The sequence below is a fragment of the Pelophylax lessonae genome (assembly GCF_965119305.1).
Source record: "Pelophylax lessonae genome assembly, chromosome: 2".
NCBI classification, from domain to species: domain Eukaryota; kingdom Metazoa; phylum Chordata; class Amphibia; order Anura; family Ranidae; genus Pelophylax; species Pelophylax lessonae.
Genome location: NC_138769.1, coordinates 461,636,267 through 461,662,532, shown reverse-complemented (window position 1 = coordinate 461,662,532; position 26,266 = coordinate 461,636,267). Strand labels below are relative to the sequence as shown.

The following is a 26,266-nucleotide window of genomic DNA, read 5'->3' as shown; positions in this document are numbered from 1 at the left end:
TTAAGAGGAAGAAGACCGCACACAGGATTTTTGCCTGAGATTGAACTCCTTTGGGCAATTCTCAATATGAGAATTTGATCTTATTTTGACCAAATTATTCATGCTTAGTCTATCAAGCTAGCCAAGGACAAGTGGAAATCCATTAAGATGATCTCCAGTCTCATTAGGATATCACCAAAAGACATTATATCAGCTATACTCTTGAGGCACACAATGCTTTATAAATCCTTGATTTGAGGATTCCCCTGTGGCTTGGCTCGTTCCTCCTCTATGGTGTGACGCATGCTTAGCGGTTGGCTCCATTCTTCCCTATCTAAGGGCAGTTTCTATTTACAACTTTTTCCATATATGGGCTAAGTTCAGTTATTTGAGAATGTTTACTTGTGAAAGAGGAGATATAGTAATCAGAGGCAGGGCGATTACCTATAGCGCTTGCTGATAGTATGTCAAACAAAGATGTTAATAAATATACCATTGTGTTAACACTCTATACAAATTAAATAGTGCTACTAAATAAATAAATTATGTGAATGCTGTGCTGCATTGATGAAAAATACCATTTGTGTATTAAAATTATATATATATATATATATATATATATATATATATATATATATATATATATATATATATATATATATATATATATATATATATATATATATATATATATATATATATATATATATATATATACACAATTAATAAATAGTTAAAGTTCATGTGCAAAAAATTAATAAATAGTTAAAGTTCATGTGCACAACTGTTTACTGAAATGATAGACAGTCCATATTATGGTAACATCCACCAAAAAGTGACTTCTGGGTGAAAAAAATATAATATAAATAAAAGTAGTCCACAGAATATGTGTAGATAAATGGTAAAGTGCAGGTGCTCCTTTCTTTCTTCCCAAAATATCCCTTCACCGTGGGAAGTAGGTCAATTTCAAACTCACCAGAAAATGAGGGTCCTATATGCCTTACGGCATTAAGACCAAACGTGCTTAGGAGACCCTCTTCAGGTCCGGATACGTCCCTCCTGTCGGATAGAGCTATATCTTTGCAGTACCACTTCTACTGCTAGCGATCTCCGAAACGGGTAAATCTCCTTCAAAAACGATAACTCCTTCTTGCATAAAAAATTCCTCCTGTTGGGTCACCTCTGAAGACGTCTAGCCAATGACGAAACGCGTTAGATGGAACGCACGTTGTGACGTCATACGGGCTTAGTGGAACGCAAGCCGGAACTACCGCTCTCCACTTCTAGCCCACGTGTATGACAGTTGTTTCTGCTCGTTTTTATAGTGTTTTACCCACGTTTGCCTCACCGTTTGATAGCATTTGTTTTTACTGATTCTCCTTGGATTTTTACACCTGTTTTTATCACCTATTGGGACTTTTATTTGTTTGGAGTGACCGGGGTTGTGTGCAACATTAAATCTATTTTAAAAACTTCACTGCACTATACGGTTTTTTTATTCGTTTACATACCCCCGTGATTGGAGGTGACCCAACAGGAGGAATTTTTTATGCAAGGAGGAGTTATCGTTTTTGAAGGAGATTTACCCGTTTCGGAGATCGCTAGCAGTAGAAGTGGTACTGCAAAGATATAGCTCTATCCGACAGGAGGGACGCATCCGGACCTGGAGAGGGTCTCCTAAGCACGTTTGGTCTTAATGTCGTAAGGCATATAGGACCCACATTTTCTGGTGAGTTTGAAATTTACCTACTTCCCACGGTGAAGGGATATTTTGGGAAGAAAGAAAGGAGCACCTGCACTTTACCATTTATCTACACATATTCTGTGGACTACTTTTATTTATATTATATTATATTTTTTTCACCCAGAAGTCACTTTTTGGTGGATGTTACCATAATATGGACTGTCTATCATCAATTCAGTAAACAGTTGTGCACATGAACTTTAATCATTTATAAATTTTTTGCACATGAACTTTAACTATTAATTGTATACATATAATTTTTATACACAAATGGTATTTTTCATCATATGCAGCACAGCATTCACATAATGTATTTATTTAGTAGCACTATTTCATTTTTATAGAGTGTTTACACAGTGGTATATTTATTAACTTCTTTGTTTGACATACTATCAGCAAGCGCTATAGGTAATCACCCTGCCTCTGATTACTATATCTCATCACTAGCACTTTACTATAGCAGCTGCAATTTATTTATTTATTCATTCACTCATTCATTTAATTTAGTGCAATATTATCACTAGGCCCAATAATACCTTTATAGGTCCCTACTTTGGCGCGGGGAATATACTTTGTATATTTTTTCCAATACTTGTGAAAGATGTTCATCGGTCTCCTGAAGAAGCCATTACAAGATGGTGAAACATGTTGAGCAGACATAATCAAGTTCTTTCTCCCTTCTTTTATATGTTTTAAAAGAATTCATGTTCATGTTTGTGGAATTGTCCTTAATATGTCAAATTGTTTTCATAAAAAAATTATTTTTTTCTCCATTATTTAATAATTATCAGCACCTTAAAAGTCCCAACATCAAACCTGCTTTTTGACTAAATTTTTTTATCAGTTTAGGTCAATTTGTATTCTGCTACATATTTTTGTTAAAAAAATACAAAAAAGCGTATTTTAATTGGTTTGCGCAAAAGTTATAGTGTTTACAAACTACGGGATAGATTGGACTTTTTATTTATTTATTATTAGTAATGGCAGTGATCTTTAGCGGGACTGTGACATTGCAGCGGACAGATCGGACCCCTAACTGACATGGACACTTTTTGGGGACCAGTGACACTAATACAGTAATCAGTGCTAAATAATATGCACTGTTACTGTATAAATGACACTGGCAGGGAAGGGGTTAATACTGGGGATGATCAAAGGGGTTAAATGTATGCCTAAACTGCTTACTCACTGTGTGGGGGGATGGTTCTGTGACAGGCACAGAGAGATCGCAGTTTCAGCTTAGTTGAAACTGCTGATCTCTCCCTGCCTGTCTGACAGAAGATCCGCCCGCTTTGTTTACATAAGCAGGCGGGTCTTCTTTCGGTTTCTCAGACGATCCCTCCCGCGGCCCGCCTTTCGCACCGCCAAAACCACATGCACTCAGTCACGTAGTAATACGTGACTGGACGCAGCCGAGCCGCCCTGCCGCAGTAATACTATGGCGGGCGGTCAGCAAGTGGTTCAAGGTGTATGTAAACCCAAAATCAATTATTCAATAAGTGTGGCATCATGCCTCGCTGTTTACAATTTTCTTAGGCAAACTGATTTTCCTAATTCTTCTGCAAAGTTTCTTACCTGGAGATCCTGCTAGTAAGCGCTTTTCTGGTTTCAGACTGGAAACACTAAGCCTTCATCCTAAAATTAGCAGCAGCATTCTCAGAGTGCTGCTTGCACGCTTTCAGTTGGCCCTTGAACTGCCTTTCAGATAAGCAGCCAAAAAGGTAAACTGAAGGAAGACTGACAACACTGTGGCGTACAAAGTGCTGTTACTGGCAGGATCCAAAAAGAACTACAGCGGGGAAGTTACAAGACCAGTGGCAGGGGCAACAGAGGACATAGCAGTCACCAGTCTTACAAAAGCGGAAATCACAGGGAATGACGCCTGTGATTAAAAAAAAAAATGCACATTCACTTTTTTCTTTGAATAAAGACTCAGGAAAGAAATGGAGTACATATCTGCTCCAGGTAGGAAAGCACGAGCAACAACAGGGGAAAAGGTTTTAAGAAAACTGATGACGATGCCACATATACTAAAAAATTGCTTTAGAGTTAACATGCACTTTAAAATTTCCAACTTTGATACTTGTCAATCACTCCTATTATGTTTACTTATAACCAAAGACAGTAGAGCCCAGACTTTGATTTCTGTACTTACCATGGTGCCACTAAAGAGGTTTCCAACTACTGACTGGCATGTCTGTACAGCTTCATCTCCATTAAACTCCATTGCAACAACAGGACCTATAGATAACAAAAGAAATAATTAAAACTCAAGTGAAAACTAATTTGCACTCAGATGGTTATAATTTCTAGGAGACAAAATTCTTACTTTAAGTGCACAAATTTTAAATAATTTTTTGGTTGAATGTCGATATATTTGTCTACGCGTTCTATTCTAACTAGACAGTAATAGCAATACTGACTTAATAAACGGGTCAAATCTTGACAAATCAGCAGAGATAGTCCCATGTTACTCCCAATTGTAGCCCAGGGATAGAAAAAAAATAAATAAAGACTGCGGAGCTTTCAACCACTTTCCATATCCGGTACAATACTGTATTACAATTCACAAGCTCCAGAGAAACAGGGTTTGCACATACAGTCCGAAAATCGATATAGATTTTGAAAAAATTGTGCGCTTGTTTAAAGTGTTGCAATTAATATTTATCACCTGTATATAACATTTCTTATAAAAATTCTATACATAAATCAATATTGTAACAAATTCCATATCCTTCATTAGTCCATAATGTGCCCACATCCAATACAGTGAAAGCGATAATCAAAAGCAGTCCAAAAAAGGTATAAGAACGATTCAGCAATAAAAATACAAATCATTCTTAATGATCAACGAGATCCCCTTCTCTAATAGCCGTGCTAAAATTATCCTTTGTGCTGAACAATATCCACCACCATCCACCAATGAGTGAATTGGCAGCTCACCTTTAAATATGGCCATACGGGCACACAGTGCCTTTTTAAAAGGTCTTAAGATTCTGTTTATTTCCAACTGGCTCGATGTGATCCATTGGAGGTCCCTCTGCTTGGTTTACCTGGATCCACTCCCCTCACTTCCAGTTTTCTCAAATATATAAAGAAAAGGCTCATAGCTAAATAATGCAAAAGTATAAATCCTCTTTAATCAGATAAATCTATGAACTCACAAGAAGAATACTTGTAAAATAGCATGTAAACAGGATAAATCTCAGCTGAACGCCTTCTCATCGACTTCCTGGTATGGGAGACATGGGAAGTGACATCACAAGTGACGCAACGCGTTGGGCGGGGCCTGTGACGTCATATCCGGTGTCTCCAGGACCCAGAAGTCGGTGAGGAGGCGTTAAGCGGAGATTTATCCTGTTTACATGCTATTTTGTCATACCTAAAAGGTAAGTGGCCTATTTACTCATTGGTGGATGGTGGTGGATTTTGTTCAGCACAAAGGATCACTTTGTGATCGATTTATTTGTATTTTTATTGCTGAATCGTTATAACCTTTTGGACTGCTTTTGATTATCACTTTAAAACACTGCATTGGATATGGGCATGTAACGGACTATTAAAAGGATTTATTGAATTTGTCACAATAATCAATGTATAGAATTTTTATAAGAAATGTTAAATACAGGTCATAAATAATAATTTTAACACTATGAAGAAGCGCACCATTTATACAAAATCTATTTCTTTATTAATACTGGTTGAGTTCACATTGTAACGGTTGCAGCAGTTCACTGATAGAGTAGGTGGAGGTATAGGTATTTACATAGCAGCGCATAAGTATTTCACAATAAGTTTTCATTTAGGAAACTGTAGTCAAGCAATCTCTGATCACCTTTTGATTAGCCAACTAAATACCTCTAGGTTAACCATAAGCTATAACTATTGGCTAAGGCTAGCAATACATGTTAAGATTTCTCCTGTTCAGCCCAACAAGCTGAATGAGAGAAACCACTAAACTTAACAGGATAGATGGGGAAATCTACCCCGTCAACCACTGCATTCAAACATCCACGGCAGACTGAATACCGGAACAGTGACTGCATCTGATAGGCTGTCAATTTTCCATCTGGCTGCTTACATATTTCAGGCAAAATTAGTCAAGCCAATTTTGGGCAATTCAGCAGGAATTATGATAAAATGGAGCATTGCATCGCCAGCTCAACCTATACTTTGAAATGTATCAGGTGCATCAGTATATGTTATATACACCTAAGGCTCCTTTCACACAGGTGAACTGATCGGGTCTGCCCGTCACTTTTTTAGGCAGACCCAATCGGACCATCCATTGCCCTCTATGGAGCTGACATTGGATCAGATCCTATCCACCAAAAACATTTCCCATTTGTCAGACAGACAGATGTAAAATGTTTACATCCGTCCGCCCATAGAGGAGAGTGGGCTGTGTCCGCTCTGCATAAATGGAGTGAACAAGGACTAGCAATCCACCTGTTTAGCAGAGATCAGCAGACATATTCCGGTTCTGTCGGACAAAGGAAAGTAAGTATGTTGTGTCTCTATCTTCTGCTGCATTAAGTCAGTCAGTCTCTCTAGCTCTCTCTTTTTTTCACATGTATGTTAGAGGTGTCAGAAAAAGGCCTGGTCTTCAGGTGGTTAAAGCTGAATTTAAAAGATTTGTAATTCTGTCCAGCCATGTGTGCGATTCATATACCTTTACCAGAGAGCATAGCAAGGAGAGCGAAACCACTATAAGAGTAAAAGGAACAAAGTGGTGTTACCTTCATGCTGCAGCCTGCTGACTGGACAATGAATCAGCAGCAACCTCCTGGTAAATAAGCAATTATTCTCGCTCTCCTCTCTCTTCCTACCAGCATATTTCTGGTCAGTACATCTGCATAGCAAAGTCTAATTCCCAATGCTGTGCTCCCTCTCACAGCCTGAGAGCTGTTGTATAAGGCAAGATCGTGCCTGATATCAATGCAGATTTAGGTACTTTTCTAGCTGTACATAAAAAAAAAAAAAAAAAAAAAAAAAACATTTAAAACTTTTGCTGCCAGGTCTATACAGCGTAGGAACCAACAGAACCACTTTCAGCTGGCTAGGGGTGTATGCCATACAGACCTAGCATTCATCCTTCTGCTATAAGCTCATGGTCACTTTTGGACTGGTAAACGTGTTTATTAGCCCCCTTCCTTTCCTGAGTTAACACAGTGAGCGATCGGTACTGACTGCTCTTGTGTTTATTCATCACTTAAGCATTGTAAACCATGTTTACTATGCTTCAGTTTGTGAATGAATAGCAGCCTCTGTACAGAGACTGCTATTCATTCATTTGCAGTACAGCTGGGGCTGCAGACAAAAGGGAATAAGGACTCAGTTTTCAGTCCCTTTCTCGGTCTTAAAAAAAAAAAAAAAAAAGAAGAGGCAGGGCATACTAGAGCAAGGGCATGTTTACTGCATTGGGTGCACAGGTATTCTGTCTATCCCTGTGCAGGCAGTCCTAGTTATGTCAACTGGGACACAGCCATTGCTCCAAACTTGACATCATCATTGTTGATGTGTGAGTGCATGTCCATGAACTCACGCGGTCTGCTATTGGGATCAAGCACTTGCAGGGGTGTCAGATAGGGGAACAGTGGCTCCATCCATGCAGCCACTGTGTCAAAATTAATATGAATAGGCCTGCCTGAATAGGGATACACAGAACACCTGTGCATCCCCGTGGGGGTAAACACGGCCATACCTTTTAGTAGGCCCCAGTAGGCATTCGACAGGAATTTTGCAAGTTGTGTTGTATTTGTGTGTGCTAATAAGGATTTTTTTTTTTAATGTAATCTTTATAAATTTTCACATAAAAAGCAATTAACAGGGATAACAGGGGTACAGGCAACAGGGGTAAAAGAAGGGAACATCCCCAATCAACAGGCAGAGAAAAAGAAAAATTTCAGGAGGAGCATACATGTCAAGGGAACACGTAGGAGCGATAAAACCAAAACCAAGCATAAAAGATATCTACAGCAACAGTAGACAGGGATCAGGCGGTGAGCCGCGTTCAAGAGATGCGGTAGGACAATCTTTCTATAACGACGAAGAGGAATGGAGAGCACATGCAGCAGGAAGTGCATTGGATCATTGGGTATGTCTACATCCAGAATCGACCGGATCTGGGCGTGGATGTCCTGCCAGAAGGGCTGCAACAGCGGGCACTCCCACCACACATGGAGGTAGGTTCCACGCTGCCCACAGGCCCTCCAGCACAGATCCGACTGGCCCGGAAAAATCTTAGCCAAGCGAGTGGGGACTCTATACCACCGGGTCATGAGTTTGTACCCATTCTCCTGCATCCTCATGTCCACCATACTAGAATGAGTCAGCAGGTACATATGACAACTGCTGGTCCATTAAAAAGGTATAGGACAGGTCTCTCTCCCACTCCCGCACGTAGAAGGGCTTCGACACAGGCTCCCCAGAAAGCAGGTGCCTGTACAATAAGGCAATGGCGTGAGGTACAGGGTCTTTGGCTATACAGAGTTTTTCAAAGGAGGTCATGGAGGGCGGGGAGCGTACCCCAGTCCGGAGGAGGCGTATGAAGTTGTCGGTACCTCCAAAAATCCATGGGGAACCTGCCATACCGTTCCCACAAGACCTCCAAGGGGACCTGCGCCCCGCCCTGAACAAACCGGCCACAGCGGATCTCCCCATCCCGCTCCCACGTCCCAAAGAAGGAAAGATCCCCCCAGGAGCGAACCACGGGTACCCCCCCCCCCCCAGGGAGGTCAGGGGGGAGATCAGCAGGGATAAGGACAGTCGCCCATTGACCCTGTCCCAAGTGCTCAGAGCATGTGTGGTAGTTAGCGACACCAGAGGAGAGAGACCGCTAAAAGGCGCAGGGAGCCATGGGGCATGGGAGAGGTTGCGACCCGCCATGATTTTCTCCATTGGCACCCACATTTTATCCCGGACATGGTGGTGCCAGTCTAATAGCCTCTGTAAGGCCACCGCCTCATAGTATTTTCTCACATCTGGTATCCCCAGCTCACCCGACTGCTTTGAGCGTTTCATGAAGCAGAGCGCCAGACGGGGGCTCCTGCCACCCCAAATAAAGCAGACAAACAGGCTGTTGAGGCTCGAAAAGAAGGACCCCGGCAGATGGATAAAAAGCATTTGTAAGTGAAACATAATTCTAGGCAGGACATTAATTTTCAAAATGTTCACGCGGCCAATCCATGTGAACGCAGCCCTATTCCCGTCCGAGAGGTCCTGCCGTATAACGATCAGCAGGGGGGCATAGGTATGAGTGTAGAGGTCCGCCGTGGGGTCAGGTAAGTACACACCCAGGTATTTCAGCTTGGACTGGCACCAAGCGAAGGAGAACTAAGACTGCAATTGAGTACACACGTCTCGAGGGATGTTAAGGGGTAAGATCTCCGATTTACTCAGATTGATCTTAAAATTAGAGAGTAGGTGGAAGCTACGGAGTTCCGACATAAAGTTGGGAAGTGTCGTCTGAGGGTGGGTGACCTAAAATAACATGTTGTCTGCATAAGCAGACAATTTGTGTTCAGTTGAGCCTAAAGTAACGCCCCCGATGTCTGGGTTCGCCCTGACCCTGGAAAGAAAAGGTTCCAGCATCAGAGCGAAAATGAGGGGGGACAGTGGACAGCCCTGCCGGGTCCCATTACGGATGGGGAACGGGTCTGACAAGAAACCCCCCTGCTTTGACCCTGGCCATCGGGGAAGCATACAAGGCAGCCAACCACGTCAGCATGTTAGGTCCCAGGCCCAGCCGCAGCAAAACAGCCTGCATGTAAACCCAATCCACCCTGTCGAACGCCTTTTCGGCATCTGTAGACAGCAGGAGACAGGGTGGATGGTGTGGCCGAGACCGTACCCAGTGTATAACCTGGATGGCCCTGTTAGAATTGTCCCTGGCCTCTCTCCCAGCTATAAAGCCGGTCAGGCCTGGGTGAATGACGGAGGGGAGCAGGGGCTTAAGTCTATCGGCCAAAATTCGAGCCAGGATCTTAATATCAGTGTTCAGCAGCGATATGGGCCGGTAGCTACTAGGGAGGGGGTGATCCTTGCCCTCCTTCGGGAGAACAGTTGTGTGCCAGGAGAGCTTCCCCAGACACAGGGGAGCCCCTCGCCAGCGCATTGAAATAGGTGCACATCGGAGCGAGGACAGACCCAAGCCTAGTGTAGTAGGCATTCGTAAACCTGTCGGGTCCCGGGCTTTTGCCTTTCGGCAGGTTCTTCAGGGTCAATGCCAGTTCAGACTCCAATATGGGTCGTTCAAGGACTGTTGACTCCACGGTAGGCAGGGGAGGGACTCCTGCCACCTCCAAGTATTCTCGGATGCGGGACTGTTTCTGGGCCTAATAAGGATTTTAGTGTATTTTTAGTGAAACTAAAGATTTGATAAACATTTGTACAGCTATTGTGGGGCCTAAAAAAATCAGTAGTAGTAGTAGTAGCAGCATTTTCTTTTATTATATAGTTCACGTGCTTTTAGAATATGTATAATTTTGATAGCTGTAAGTAAAAAATTAAAACCTCCAGGTTTTTTTAGGTAAAAGTTGCTCAAACCGTTTTGCGTACCTTGAGGCTCCGTTCACATCTAGGCGTTTTTGGGTGATTTTTTGCTCGAAGCCTCAGCTCTAAAAACGCCCAAAAAGTCAAATCTCAATAATTTCACCGGCCCCTGTTCACATCTGGGCTTTCTGTCGCCATAAGCAAAACGCTCCTCACTCAAAAAAAGTACATTAGCTTCTTTTTTGGCAGATTACAGGCTTATTTTTTTTCATTGGTCACTTGTCAACCTAAAAATGTCTGCACAAAAAATGCTGCAAAAACGCCTGTAAACCCCCCCCCCCCCCCCCCCCGAAAAAACACCTGTAAAAATAGCAACGCCTAGATGTGAATGTAGCCTTAGTTTTCACCATTTTACAAATATTTATTTATTAACTCACAATTTTAGGCAGTGAAGGGGCTAAATCATATTAAAGGAAACCACAACTGTATTTTTTATGCAATATATATATATATATATATATATATATATATATATATATATATATATATATATATATATATATATATATATGAGAATGTCTGGCTTACAGTATTTGTGTAAACAAGCAACTCGATTGATTGGCTACCGAATTCCACAACGATTCCACACCAGATTCAGGGTTCTACAGTTATTATAAAACTGAATGAATCAAATGTTTTACCTTTTTCCAATAATGGTATGAATTCTGTGGCCTGGTCTCCAAAGACTCGTCTTGCATCTTCTGGTTTCATTGCAACTTCTTTTGTCTGAATGAGCATGAAACCTTTACCAACCATCTGAAATGTAAGTGGAAGTGATTCACAGAAGAAAAAGGAAAGAAAATATTATATATACACATATACACACACACACACACACACACACACACACACACACACACTATAATATATATACATACACACATAAGTGTATTTATAAATGTATTTATCTATCTGTATATCTATCTATATATATATATCTATATCTATATATAAAAATATCTATATATATATATATCATTTTTTTTTTCTTCTCACAGGAAGGGGTAGAGGGGGAGTGTTTAGAAATACCTTTAGAGCCAATTCACACTGCACCGAAGAGCACCAGGAGCAATTCACAGCTGTGGCCGCTCTGCGATGCTTGCTGTGCTAAGGGGCAGTGTGGTGCATGATTCATCGCACTGCTTCCTTTTTTTTTTTTGTATGAGCGTTTATTTGAAGTGTACAAAATGTAGACTTCATTCAATGCAATGCCTGGCAACATACTGCGTGACATTGCAGTGTGATTTGGGCTGGTGTGCTGTGATAACATGCATTTTGTCTGCATTTTAGCACAGAGCTAGGCTGTGTTGCAGTGTGAATGTGACACATAGGAAACAATTGTACATTCTATATGTTGTAGCAACAGACAAATAAGCCCCTAAGAGGTGGGACTTTATAGGGCAAGAGTAGGTACAATGTATAAGATAAAAATAGAAAAAAAAAAGCTTATTACATTATTACCGTGTACCGATGGAAACAGACGCAAACCATAACAGTGGATTATAGGCAGATCAGGTAAGGGCCCAGGTGGTGCTGGTAGATAATGTTATTGTGTCTGAGCAAATAGAGACTGAACCGGAGCCTGGTTCAGTCTCTATTTGCTCAGACACAAGAACGTTCTCAACCAGCACCACCTGTTCTGCCTATAATCCACCGTTATGGTTTACGTCTGGTTCCATCTGTACAGGGTAGACTGAAATATAGCTTGTGTATCGGGTTACATATTTTCATATTTCCATTTTACAGCAACCTCTAGGTTCTACTCTGGCCATTTTGGTAGAGTGTTTCCCGTTGGGTTATTCAGGCCTCATCCATGGTAGCCCTGTATGTCTGAGCACCTGAACAAACCAGTCCGATGGCCGGTTCTTAAATTACATGTGTTGTGTCATTTGGTAGTATAGTCTTTATGGATACCACTGTACTCATTACCCTTCATCCCTGACGAAGAGAAAATTGTTCGATATCTCGAAACGCATTGGGTGCTTCTTCACTGTTATTTAACAGGGATTGGGTTACTTATGTCCAACAGCTGTTATGTTGTAAATTCCGCATGATTTTATCTTTTTTTATATGTAATAAACTTTTTTTTCTATTTTTATCATATAGGGATTATTTGTCTGTTGCTACATCAGTACGGGATGCGGGCCATATACCCAGGTGGTTTTGGTAGCACCCTCTCCTATTCTGTATGTTGAAGCGATAGCTCAAATACAAATTGGTAAATAAAAATAACCATAAACAATATGTGTATAAATTACCTAATCCGTGCAATTGATATGGATTACAAAAATGAAAAACAAATAAAACAATAAAAAAAACAAACAAACGTAAACGTCCTCAAAATAGTGAATATTTATGCAAGGCAAAATCTTCAAAACCACTTCATCCTTTGACCACATGTGCATTAGTGATGCATGCTCTTCCCAATTTACAATGCTCCGCTTAAATAATGTGTTCCACCACCTGATATAAGGGGGGGCCACTCACCAGACAGCTTTGAGCCACCAGGACCCTCACCACTTAAATAGTAAATCCTTAACTTGGTGTATGCTTTGCATTCACTTCCTTTGCTCTTTTGTCCAATGCCACCAGCAGGAAAATCCCACAATGAGAGAACGCAACAATTGCGCAATTCGTTTATGAAAAGATAGCTTATTAAAAAACATGTGCCAGTACACTCACTATCTGGCGAGTGGCCCCCCTTATATCAGGTGGTGGAACACATTATTTAAGCGGAGCATTGCAAATTAAGAAGAGCATGCATCACTAAAGCACATGTGGTAAAAGGATGAAGTGGATTTGAAGATTTTGCCTTGCATAAATAGTCACTATTTTGAGGACTTTTTATGTGGTTTATTTTATTGGTTTATTAATTTTTCATTTTTGTAATCAATATCGGTTGCACGGATTTGGTCATTTACACACATATTGTTTATGGTTATTTGTATTCACAAATCTGTATTTGAGCTAGCGCCTCAACATATAGAATATACAATAGTTTGGGCATGCACCTAAAATTAGTAGCAGTAGCTGATAATCACTAGTAGAAACACAAGGGGCGCCATTTTGTTTAACATAGGAAACAATGGTTTCCCATGTGTCCCTGTGGTGACAGAAGTTTTACAATGCAGTAAAATGTCCATCACCGCACATAGTGTGAACTGGCCCTTTAGGGTATTATAAACAGGTCAGCAAAACGTGCTCTCAGATTAAAGATAAGCAACAAAATGGGTTGGGGTGGACTCTGATTAAAGTAATTTAAGTGACCAGTTTAGTACAGTTAGCCCTTTTCCGCCAGTTAAGTCCACTACTTACCTGTCCACAATCCACACAAAAAACTTTGTTGTGGGGCCACATCATTTGAAAGCCTTCCCATAACAGTGAATAGGGAATCTACTGCACTTGTGCTGTCAAACCAGGAATGTTTCTGTGAAAACACTGTGCAGTCCCATGTCAAAGATCTTCAACAAGTAAAATGGAGGCACAGGGAAAGGCTCCTACACAACACCTAACTGTGACAAATAAATAATGAAGTAAACAATACTAAAACCAATATAGTGATCCTGTGTGCCCCTCAACACACTATATTAAAGTCAATGTCTAACAAGGATTGGAAGCACATAATTATGTGAAGTTTTATGTTGTGGTATCACATAAAGCGATTTATTTTGGATTTTTTCTTAGCGCACACAGGATCATTGTGATATTGGTTTTAGTACGGTTTGTTTTATTATTTGTCATAGTTATATGCATTCATTAGAAGCAGCTCTGGACCCAGTCACTTTTATTTGTATTTATCAGTGTGGGAACACATTATAGGTGTTAGCAGCAGCTTTAATTTAATTTATTTAGGTTTTTCAGGGGTAGCGCATAGGTTATTATGTATTCAGACAAATGAAGGACTTTTGGAGAAGGGAGACCACATTTTAGGTAGAATAAAACTAAAAAGGTACAGTTATCTGTCAAGCAATGCAACCCCTCAAACTGAACTTGAGAAGTTCTGCAAAGATGAGTAGGCAAATATTGCAAAGTCTAGATGTGCAAAGTTAGTAGAGACATATCCCAATAGACTAAAGACTGTAAACAAAGCAATAGTCGGTTCAACAGAATACTGACATAAGGAGGGTAATCCTTTTTCCAACTCTGTGATTCTGGTTTTTTTTTTTAATTTTTTTTATTGTTCTTGGACATGTTAGTGTTATATCGGGCAAACAATCGTCTGATTTTCCTCGTTGTTTCACAGCAAATATACTTGGATGTTATAAGTTGCACTAGTAAATACAGCTTGATAAAACGAAAACGGGGATTTTTTTCTATACCCACTGTATAAATCAGGTGCTGTCCCAATGTGGGTGATGTGGGTGCAAAAATGGAACTACACATCATTAAAGGGGTTGTCAAGCCTCAAGGGTTTTATCTAATGCTTAAATCTTTGTATTAAGGGGAAAAACCCTTTTGTGCTGCAGCTCCCCCCCAGACACCCCACTTTCTTCCCTGAGCTTGATCCAATCCAGCAATGCGCACGAGCACAGCAGCCTTAGCCACTGTTGCTCTCTTCATTGCACAGATTAATAGCAGCAGAAGCCATTGGCTCCCACTGCTGTTAATCAAATCCAGTGACACAGAAGCGGGGGATGAGTCCCGCTGTCTGTGTCAATGGACACAGCAGAGGGACTTGGGAGCAAGATCGCACTGGTGCCCCCAGGGAAAGCGGCTTTCCATGGGGGCACTCAATGAAGAGGAGGGGCCTGGAGCGCAGGTGGGGCACCCCAGAAAAAGAGGATCGATGGTGTTTTGTGCAGGTAAGTAGATTTTTTTTATATAGAAGGGTTTACAACCCCTTTAAAAAAGGAACAGATTCTACTTCCTAGGTTGAGATGCTGGCTCATAATTATGTGAATCCTGGAGAATGTACTATTCTTGCTGTGTTCACAAATCTATGACACAGATCAGGCCCTGCTGCAGCCTCTCACCTTATGATTACAAAGAGATATACAGTGTTGCTACCTGAACACTGGGAAAAAGAAGGCTAAAGGCTCATACACACTAAGAAAATTGGGCGAGAAATTTAATCCAAAAGAACTTTCGTACGATTTTCATAAAGTGTGTACACAACTTTCTACAGCCGATTCCGACCTTCTAAATAAAAATTTCCAAAAGGGACAAGTTCTAAAATTTTTCTCGTACGGGAACAGAACAAACTATTTTCGCTTAATGTGTATGGTTTTCGTACGATTTTTGTGCAGGGAAATTTAGAAAGGAAAAACTGTGCATGATCAGAAACAAACAACAAGAAAAAAAGCCTTTGACGTACCAGAATTTTCGTACAAATTCTTTCATTGGTTCCAATTTGCTAAGAAACAACAAGGAAAATCAGACGATTGTTTGCCCGATTTTCTTGTAGTGTGTACCCCACTTGTGGGAACCGCTTTCTCCTCTGACATCTCAACCTAGGCAAAAGGCACTTGCTTCCAGTTTAATGAATAAAATACAGAACTTTTTTGGATAAATAAATCTGATGCTGTATATTGTAACATGTCAGGAACATATTTGTGCTGACATGCAGTGTCAAGCCTAGCTGAAAAATACACAGTGGTGTCATGTGTTACACACATTGATGAAAAGATTTCTATGAAAACTATAGCAAATGTTTGCATAAATATCCAAGCTGCCAGATTTAGTTGGCATTTCCCGAGATACTTCAGTATCAACCCGGGAAATTCCAGGCACTTTTATAGTGAAAACTTCCTTATTACCTCATCAATCATCTTTCTGGCATTGGCTATGGTGTAATCTCCAGCAAAGAAAACCACCAAACACGACTCATCGCTTTTTTTCGGACGCTGTCCCCAAGTGACTGGCACTATGCTCCGATTACCATCTGTAGAAATGCGTACTGATTTCAGTTCCTCAGAGTCTGGGAGGGGCACATAATCTTGCACTGCACAGTCACCTGCAAGAAGACCCCAGTTTGTCTCTCCCGACACGGGGGTGAAGTCGTGGATGTTGCTCCATGTGTTGTTGAAAATGCTTAGTCCTGCATCCTTAAACTGTGCTGCTAGTTCTGGGTAGTAGAACTGGAAACATCCAAACTTCATTCCAGTGGAGGACTCTATGATTGGCTGTGTGGTGCAGCATAAAAATATATCCATTTTCCTGCAGTCTCTAGTGCGGAACTGCTGACAGGCCACAATGCATTTGCAATCTTTACAATCGCGAAAGAAGACGCTGCCCTTTACAGGACCCAAGAAGATGCGGCAGTTTGTACAGTCATCAATAGTGATGGTTGCAGAATGATCAAGTATATAGATGTTGCAGTTCTCACATTCCTGTATTACAAATTGTTGGCCTGCGACTTTATCTGGCAACCGTCCTACTGTCTGGTCCTTTAAGCCATTAAACATGTAGTCCTTTGGATCTACCTGTGATGCAAGATGAACACAAACATCAGTGCAATGTTATAACCATTTGTAAAAATAAATAAATAATAATATGCTATGAACCTTGTACTAGTATATATATGCAGTCTTGTTAAAACTATGTACATTTGTCCTATATGTTGAAGCTAAATACCAGGCAAACAGATAAATAAACAGATGAAGTATATACAAGGCAGTTGTTTTAGCTTGCAAAGGATTTTAGTCTATCAATCCAGCGCTAAGATTTTCACCAGCTCTGCCTCACAGTATGGTCCTTTCTGGCAGGGAAGGAGACCTTATTTTCATCTGCTGCAGTTAAAAGGTAACTCCACAGCTCTCTCCCTTACTTTTCGTGCCACCAAATACTCGAACCTTTGGGAAATGACACATAAAATAAACCTTATATGGAACCTCACACCGACGAGAATAGCCAAATTTGCCCCTCAGCAGTCATCTCTCTGCTGGAGAGGATGAGGTCACGTAGGCTCGCAGTTCCATGTATTGTGGAATTGTCCAAAACTTGCCCACTTCTGGAAAGAAGTCTCTGCGCTTATTACTCAAGTTTTGAGATTCCCTTTTACATTGTCCCCAGCTATGGCACTCTGCTCCTTGGATATGGAGAGCGTACACCAACGTTTTAGAGTGGTTGTTCTCCATATTCTGTTGGCAGCACGTTTAACTATTTTGCGTCATTGGAAAGCACTAGACCCCCCCTGAGCTAACTGAAACTACCCAGATTATCCATACTCATGCTTCCTATGAGCCAATGTTTGCCTCCTCCACAAATAGACTATCTTCTTGCGCTAATCTTTGGGAACCCTGGACATCTTGATTCACCTCTACCTGTTCGTGACTGTATACCCTTTATACCCTTCCCCCCTCCTACTCTTCCCTTCCCTCTTGTTCTGACTGATAGTTCAAAGTTGGAGACCTATGATTTTACACATGGTTTAGTTGTATGGTTAATGTGGGTGGGGGGGGGGGGGGACGGTCCCCTCCAGCTTGCTGGACCCGCCTTACCTGGGCCTATGTCTCCCCGACCACTTTGAAGGATCAGGGGGTGGAAAGGGGGGCTGGAGCCCGCCTACTCTCTTTCTCTCTATATCCGCTTGTACCTAATGTTGAATTCTGTCATGGAATCCGTTCTGACCTATGTGAGGCTGTATTATGTTTTGCGTTGACCTGCGCGTCACGCTGTCTTTTTGACTGTTCCTCTCTTTACTTGAAAACCAAATAAAAATTTATTGAAATTAAAAAAAGGTAACTCCACTTTAGCAAGTAAAAAAAAACAAAAAAAAAAAAAACCCACACACACACACACACAGTATAGCATATACAATTGTTACACAAGCCATTGTGTAATTACCCTTGCTTGTCAATCTGCGCTATTGTTATTTTCTGCAAAATTCAATTCAATATGGCAACCTGGTGGCATTCTGTATGTTGTTGGCGTACAGTAATCCCCCAGAAATGTAATTTCTTGCTTGTGTGATTGGTTCACTGATTTTCCCAAAAGTCTACGCTAAGAAACAAGTCAAACTTTAGACTACCCCCTGTAAAATAAATGTCATTTTTGGGGAGATACTGTACACGGGTAAATACTCCTAAAATGATGCTGAACCTGCAGCTTTTCTCCTCAGAACACAGAGTGCACCAGCTGATTCTAATGAACTAAACCCTCCGTTTCAGAATCAGTATCCACAAGACATAGTGGAGCAAACAGCTTCTTCTTCAGAACAGAAACAGGCAGGAATAGGGAACAAAGTTTGTGTAAAATCACTAAAATGCACATTGATCACCTAGAGGGGGTTGTTTTCTATTCAACAAGTGTGGAGTCACTCTAAGTAACACTTACAGGTCTTGTCCCTCTCATAGCTTTGACTGGACAGTGAAAGGAGAAGCAGCAAATGAATAAGCTCATCTATCGCTCAGCCAGTCACTCTGCTTCTCCTCTTGGTTTGCACAAGGCTGACATCAAGTTAAAGTGTTACTAACCCAGGACCCTGCATTCACTATATCTGGTCTCTCACAGTACACAACATGGAATTGCAATTATTTTAGTAAATATAAACTTCTAAAAATACCAGGGTGGATTTGACTTAAATCAAGTTGATTTAAACCACTAGTAAAAAGGCTTGAATTAAATCAACTTGATTTAAATTATAATTTTTAAAGAGAAACTATCACCTCTATCCTGCAGCGGCTCCTCCTCTGACCTGCTGTTGACTCACCAACAGTCCCATTCCCTTTATTGGGAGGGCTGGTGATGCGGCAGTGACAACAAGGTGAGGGACATGGTGGCAGCAGGTGAGTGGATGCCCGCTAACAGGCACTACCAGGACGGATATGAAATGACAGGTGCTCTTTAATTTTAAGAACTCATTCTTGCTGGTAGTTACAGTAAACCCCCATCCATCGCGGGGGTTACGTTTCAGACCCACGCGCGAAAAGTGAAAATCCACTAAATAGAAAAACTCTAATAAAATACACTGCAGACATGTTTTTTTACTCTCACTGTACTTTTAAAAGCATTTTAAAGGTCTTTAAACACACTTTTAAAAACAAAAGAAACTCATTTAAACACATAAAAGATACTGAGAGACAGAGCAAGAGCAATGGAAAACACAAAAATATTAAATTTTCAATGATTTATATAGTAAAATAACATTACAGAAAAAAACGCAATATACCGGGACCGCAAAAACTGAGCCGCGGTGGAGTGGGGGTTTACTGTAGTGTGAAATTGTGTGAATGCTTTAATGCAGTGCATGTTATCTTAGCTTGCAGAGCTTGGACTCAATGAATAAGTTGAAGAAAAAATAAAAATGTAAATATTGCAGAATATACAGCCTCATGCAACATAACTAAGCTCCATTTCATGCTGAATAAACTAATTTAAAAATACTAAATAGAAAACTATCTTTAGATAGATTTTTACTCCAAAAGCATTTTATTAAAATAAAATCTGATGAAAATAAATAAAAAAAAAAAATCAGATATTTTTAAAAAAGAATCATTGATTTTTGTCCACCCTGCTAAATACCTTCTCTCATCAGCAGTATAGAGCAGTCTTGCGACTTCTATCAGTGTCTGGCCGAGCACTATTTAAAGCCTGTAGAAGTTTTCATTTTTCTATGAGCATTCTATGAGGCTGCAGGACCCCTGACCCTGTCTGGACAGTGTTGATTGGCCCTGTGCCACTCACATGCACCCTCCCAAAATAAAAACTCCCTAGCAATACACCCCAAACTGAGCATGTGCAGAGTGCCCCCAAGGTACTGTACTATCAGGAGATGGATTGGGCACTATGGAAGAAGAGGATGTTTAGAGAAAAGACAGGATCAAACAGCTTTTTTTCTTTTTAAACACTGCACAAGATTAAGAGCTTAGGTTCCACAGTGAGTATAACAGGATACTTTATATAGACTGATTTCACGGCTGGGGGTTCAATAACTCTTTAAACTTAGGAACTTACACTGCTTAAAACTATAACAAAAAAAAAAAAAAGATAATGTTGCATCAAATGCAGAGCTGCCTAGAGTTCAGTTTTTTTTCTATGTACTACCATGGAGAAGTGTAAATTGTTCTAAATATATACAAACAAAACGATATCTATAATATTAATTATGTTCCAGTTAATGAAAACCTGAAGGTATGGAGATTTTTGTGCCACATACAAAAACACCTAATTTGGTTTGCTAAATATTTAGGCAGTTTGTATGTTATTTCCCATAAAAATTCTTATTTCATGCATTCGTTCAACAGAGAAAGGCGACATCTGAAAGTTTGTAAACTTGAGGTTTAGACACAAGAAAGCCACTGTTGAGCAAATTTGGCTGCCAACTTCCTTATATACACTCAGGTTAAAGCTATGGGAGCTCTGTAACAGCAACTGTGTGTTTTGTGCTCAGTCTCAGCTGCCCGGATTGACTTTCACAAAGGCAACATTCACCAACTCAGAGTTGTGACTAGACCAGATGCATTCCTTCATAAGTAAAGATTATTCAAACATTGGACTAGATGAGATACAACACTGGGGAATAACAATATTTATGGTTTTTGAATATACGTCGGCATTTGTGTACATCTCAATGTCTTTTGCTAGATGCTCAATACATGAGGGGGGGGGGGGGGGGGGGAATAAAAGAAAAAAAAAAACTATATAGTTGAAGGTAAATCTGAAGGAAAATCGAACAACGAGAATCATACTTACCTAGGTGGATGCAGCCTCTAACACTGAGAACCGATCCATCAAACATCGCCGATCGCTCGGTTCTCACAGCTCTCTTATCCTGCCCCCCCACCCTCGCTCTCTGGAGCACTGAGCTGTGGAGGGGGTGGGAGCAGCCAGCTGTTGCATGCCTTCTTTTAACCCCTTGCCGACTGCCTAACGACTATTTACGTCGGCTGCCAGCCCCTCACAGGCAAAGCGACGTCGCTAGCCTGTGAGGCTCTAGGGAGCGAGCGAGCGCGCGCCACCGGAGGCGCGCTCCCGCTCACTCACGCCCCCCGCGGGTGTGAGCGGCAGACCCGATGTCCGCCGGTCACTCGCGATCACCTGTTACACCGGGAGAAAGGCAGGCGGCTAATGTAAACAATGCCGCCTGTCATTCTCCCCTGTGTAACAGAAGAGATCATACGGTCCTGCTATGTAGGACCGTAGATCTCTGCTGTTACACACACAGCCACATCCAATCATAGTTAGAAGCACGCCCCTAGGGACACACTTAACCCCTCCTTCTCAAATAAAGTTAACCCCTTCACTGCCAGTGTCATTTTTACAGTAACAGTGCATATGTATAGCACTGATTACAGTAGTAATGTCACTGGTACCCCCAAAAGTGTCAAAAATGTCAGTCAAGGGTCCGATCTGTCCGCCGCAATGTCGCAAAAAAAAAAAAAAAAAAAAAAAGATCGCCACCATTACTCGTTAAAAAAAAAAAAAAAAGACAAAAATCTTTCCCTTAGTTAGTAAACATAATAACTTTTGCACAAACCAATTAAAATACGCTTTTTGCGATTTTTTTTTTACCAAACATATGGTAAAAAAAATTGGCCTAAAATGTTAAAAAATTAAGATTTTTACATTTTTTATACAAATACCACCAAAAGAAAGCTCTGTTTGTGGGAAAAAAAGGACGTCAATTTCATTTGGGTACAGCGTCGCACGACCGCGCAATTGTCCGTTAAAGTCAAGCAGTGCCGAATCGCAAAATAGGCCCTGGTCAGGAAAAATCTTCTGGGGCTTAAGTGGTTAACAATACTCTGTAACTGTCTGGGATCTGAGGAGACCAAATTCTGGAGTTTTGGGAGAGGAATGTTGTCCCATTCTTGCCAGATATAGGATTCCAACTGCTCAACAGTCCTGGGTCTTCTTTGTAGTTTGTCTTTTGAAAATTCGCCAAATATTTTCATTCAAATATTCATTTTCAGGTTTGGTGAAAGGCCTGGACTGCAGGCAGGCCAGTTAGGCACCCAGACTCTTCTACTACGAAGCCATGCTGTGGACATAGAATCAGTATAAGGTTAAGCAATGTCCTGCAGAAATTTTCAAGGCTTTCCCAGAAAGGAATGGATGGGAACATATGCAGTTCTAAAACCTGGATATATCTTTCAGCATTGATGGTATGTGCAGGCTGCCCATTCCATACACACTAAGGCACCCTCATACCATCAGAGATGCAGTCTCAGAAGGGAGCGTGGTTAGCAAGCCAGAAGGTCTCTCCTATTTAATCCAGAGGATGTGGTGCCCATGGTTGCTGAAAAAATGTCAAATTTCGACTCGTCTAAGCATAGAACAGTTTTTCATTTTGCAACAGACCATTTTAAATGAGCTTTGTCTCACAGAAGAGAGCAGCGTTTCTGGATCATGTTCAGGTATGGATTCTTCTTTGCACGATAGAGCTTTACCTTGCATTTTTGGATGGCAAGGCACAGACAGTGATTTTCAGAAGTAATCCTGGGTCCATGCAGTGATGCCCATCACAGGAAAATGATTGGTTTTAATGCAGTGCTGTCTGAGGGCCTGAAAATCATGGGCATCCAATACTGCATTTCGGCCTTGTCCCTTGCACACAGAGATTTCTCCAGATTCTTGGAATTTTTTGAGGATATTATGAACTGTACTATAGATGATGATATATTTAAAGTCTTTGCTATTTTATGTTGAGGAACATTATTCTGAACTTGTTTGACAGTTTTTAGATGCAGCTTTTCACAGATTGGTGAATCTCTGCCTAGCTTTACTTCTGAGACACTGACTCTCTAAAGCCCTGTGCACATGGGCTAAATGCCCAATGCCGAATGTTCAATAAAAACTGGTCAACATTCGGCCCATGCCTATGTCAGCTGGTCTGACAGAAGCCAGTCTTGACGCTGGCCTCGGTTGGACAAGCATGCTGTAACACCAGCAGCCGACCGACTCCCAATCAGCGCTTTCAGCCAATGATCGGCGTGTTCTGGCAGGGGGCGCGGCATCCCCCTTTCAGAACGCAAGAGCTTAGGGGGGGTTTGTTGTGCTGATGAGCGGAAAGAATTTTTTTCGTTCAACCCACTGGGTTGAGCGGAAGAAAAAAAAAAAAGTGTGTACCAGGCTTGAGATGCTCTTTTTATACCCAATCATGTTAATGACCTGCTTTCAATTAATCCAATTAGTTGCATTTTGCAGTTGGGAGATTGGCACACCATTTTATTTTTACACACAAATCTTTGATTTCCTGTTATGCACAAGAGAAAAACTATAAATTACTATCCCGTTGACATAAAGACCCTGTTTTCCATCAATCAGATCTTTCCAGACTTCTTGGATACTTGCTGGCGCGGTGACGGAACGAGAGGAACATATTTGCATGTATGGTGGGAATGTAACTGAATAAGCCCTTTCTGGAAACAGATTTTCCATATTTATAGTGAAATCTATGGCGAGTCTCATTTTCTCCCCCAAAATTGCCCTTTTATCTATCCTCCCAAAATTAGTCAAATCTCAGAAAACAAACCTGCTCAGATTCTTCCTTTAGACTGCACGTCAACTTCATTACTAAATTGTGGAAAACCGCCATCACCCCTCCTCTAAATTTGTGGGTGGATATTATTAACAACACCATGCTCATGGAAGAGATGTAGGCAAGAGAAATGGACACGTGGGAAAAGTATAATAAGTTGTGGTATGTTTGGCTCCATTATTCCACTTCCGATAAATTTTGTAAGAGACTCCTAAGAGACTTAATAACCAGAATATGCCCTACTACGATACTTCCTCAGTTGTCTCCATCCCTTCTTAGACTCATAGCTACTGTAGGTGCATCAGCTTGGACAGACTTTCCTTGTGAGAATACAACCCTTACAAACTTCATTGTACTGTTATAAAGGATGCTGCATCTACTTTCTTCTTTCCTTTCATTCTAAATTTCCTTACTCTTTCGCTCTTTTACTTTTTCTTTTTTAAATTGGATTTTACTCACCAGTTGTTGGATTTACAGGATATGTTGTCAATTGTGGTGCTGCTCTGTGCTACTTTGATAATGGTTACCCCTTTTTTTCTATTTTATGTACCCCTTTATGCTGTGACTTTTCAAAATCAGAAAATACGTGAATAAAAATAAATATATAGCCTTAAAACACAGTTTTGTCAAGCGGACTGTCATCTTTCATATGAAGTCTTTCAGGTGATTGTAAAGCTGTCTGATCATTTCCACAACCACCTCCATTAGCTGCAATGGAGTGAAGGGAATCTAATAGACCCCCTGAAATCCCAATAAAGAAAACCCCTCACAACCTAAATGCTATCACATGGGGGGGGGGGGTATTGGTTCCCTATGCAATGCCAATACAATGATGTAAAAAAAAAAAAAAAATTAAAAAAAAGGTAAAGTGATTTTTTTTAAGCCCCTATCCCCACCCTCCCATACATAAATGCATGAGCTGGGGAGCCTGTATATGAAAATGGCGATTGCACTACACGTTCTATATCCTTGCACATGCTGGAGTGAGAAATTATTCTAGGGCCATTATTCACAGTTAAAGTGGTAGTAAACCCCGCTTGGTCATTTTTACCTACAGGTAAGCCTATAGTAAGGCTTACTTGTAGGTAAAATGAATACCTCCCTAACATGCACCATTTGAGATATTCACCCTGGATGTAGCCAGTTACGTCACTGGCATATGCACTCTGAAGGTCCAGCATAGCTTGCCGGAACTTCAGAGCTTTGTGCCGAAACTAAGGGCTCTCGCGCACATGTGCGGGAATGACATCATCACAACTCCAGCTAATCACATGGCCGGAGTGCACGAACCTGGAAGAAAGACTAGGGAAAGACTTCAGCCAACTCAACAGTGACAGCACAGCGCTGGAGGGCTTCGTTCCAAGGTGTATATTTCATAATGTGCTAGTATGCGACGCATACAAGCACATTAAACCAATGCATTGCAGTTTTTTGTTTTGTTTTGTTTTTTTACAAAACCCCTGGTTTACTACCGCTTTTATGTGATTGATATGATTTTATGTGTAATTTGTGCTCCTAGAACACCTGGAGGGGCTACTTGGATGTTGAGCCTCTGTATGTGGTCAGGCTGTGTGCAAGTCTCACACATGTGGTATCGCCATACTCAGGAGGAGTAGCAGAATGAATTTTGGGGTGTAGTTGCAAGTATGCCTATACAGTGTGTGAGAAGTAACTTGGTAATATGACAATTTTGTGAAAAAAAAAAAAATCTTTATTTTGCTAAGAATTGTGGGAAAAAATAACAACTTCAAAAAAAAAAAAAAAAAAATCACCATGACTTTTACAAAATACCTTAGAGTGTCTACATTCCAAAAAGGGGTCGTTTTGGGGGTATTTGTACTTTCCTGGCTTGTTAGTGTCTCAAGAAATGAGAAAGGCGTGAGATCAATTTTCAATGTTTGGCACCATAGCTTGTAGACTTTAACATTCACAAAGACCAAATATAATATATGTATTTGGGTTATTCTTACCAAAGATATGTAGCAGTATAACTTTCGGCCAAAATTTATGAAGAAAAATTACAAAATTTGCAAAATTTTAAAACCGAAATGAAGAAAAATGCATTTTTTAACAACATTTTTAGTTTTTTTTTTTTATAGAACAAAAAAAAAAAAAAAACACCAAAAGAAAGCTCTATTTGTGTGAAAAAAGGTTGCAAATTTCATATGGGTACAGTGTTTTACAGAATAATTGCCATTCAAAATGTGAGAGAACTGAAAGCTGAAAACTGGTTTGGTTAGGAAGGGGGTTTAAGTGCCCAGTGGGTAAGTGGTTAATACAGGACCATGCATCATCTCAGTGTGATAGCTGATAAATATAATTGCACAACAGTGACATATGTCAAAAGGACAGACCAGTTAAGCAATTATTTCAGGGATAGAAGATCTAAAGGCTGCTGCATGACAATCTAATCAAGTCCCAAGTCCAGCTTATACTAGCCCAATAAAGTAAACTAAATCCATCCTTCATTTAGGTCTCCATTTCTCCACTCCTAGACACTTCAACTCCGTGGGAGGGTTTTCATAACAGAGGCAGTGCGGTCAACCCAGAAAGTAGTGGGCAGACTAGGA

The 26,266-nt window shown here is 40.7% G+C and overlaps 1 protein-coding gene across 1 annotated transcript in view; it reads right to left on the bottom strand.

Moving 5' to 3' along the window:
- RP2 (RP2 activator of ARL3 GTPase) overlaps window positions 1–26,266 on the bottom strand; it is a 51,457-nt gene that overhangs the window by 9,999 nt on the left and 15,192 nt on the right. Inside the window, exons 2-4 of the mRNA XM_082248371.1 lie at window positions 16,033–16,698; window positions 10,918–11,032; window positions 3,879–3,964 (exon numbers count right to left, since the gene is read on the bottom strand). Of these exons, the coding sequence (XP_082104497.1) occupies window positions 3,879–3,964; window positions 10,918–11,032; window positions 16,033–16,698 (867 nt within the window). The remainder of the gene's footprint in view (window positions 1–3,878; window positions 3,965–10,917; window positions 11,033–16,032; window positions 16,699–26,266) is intronic.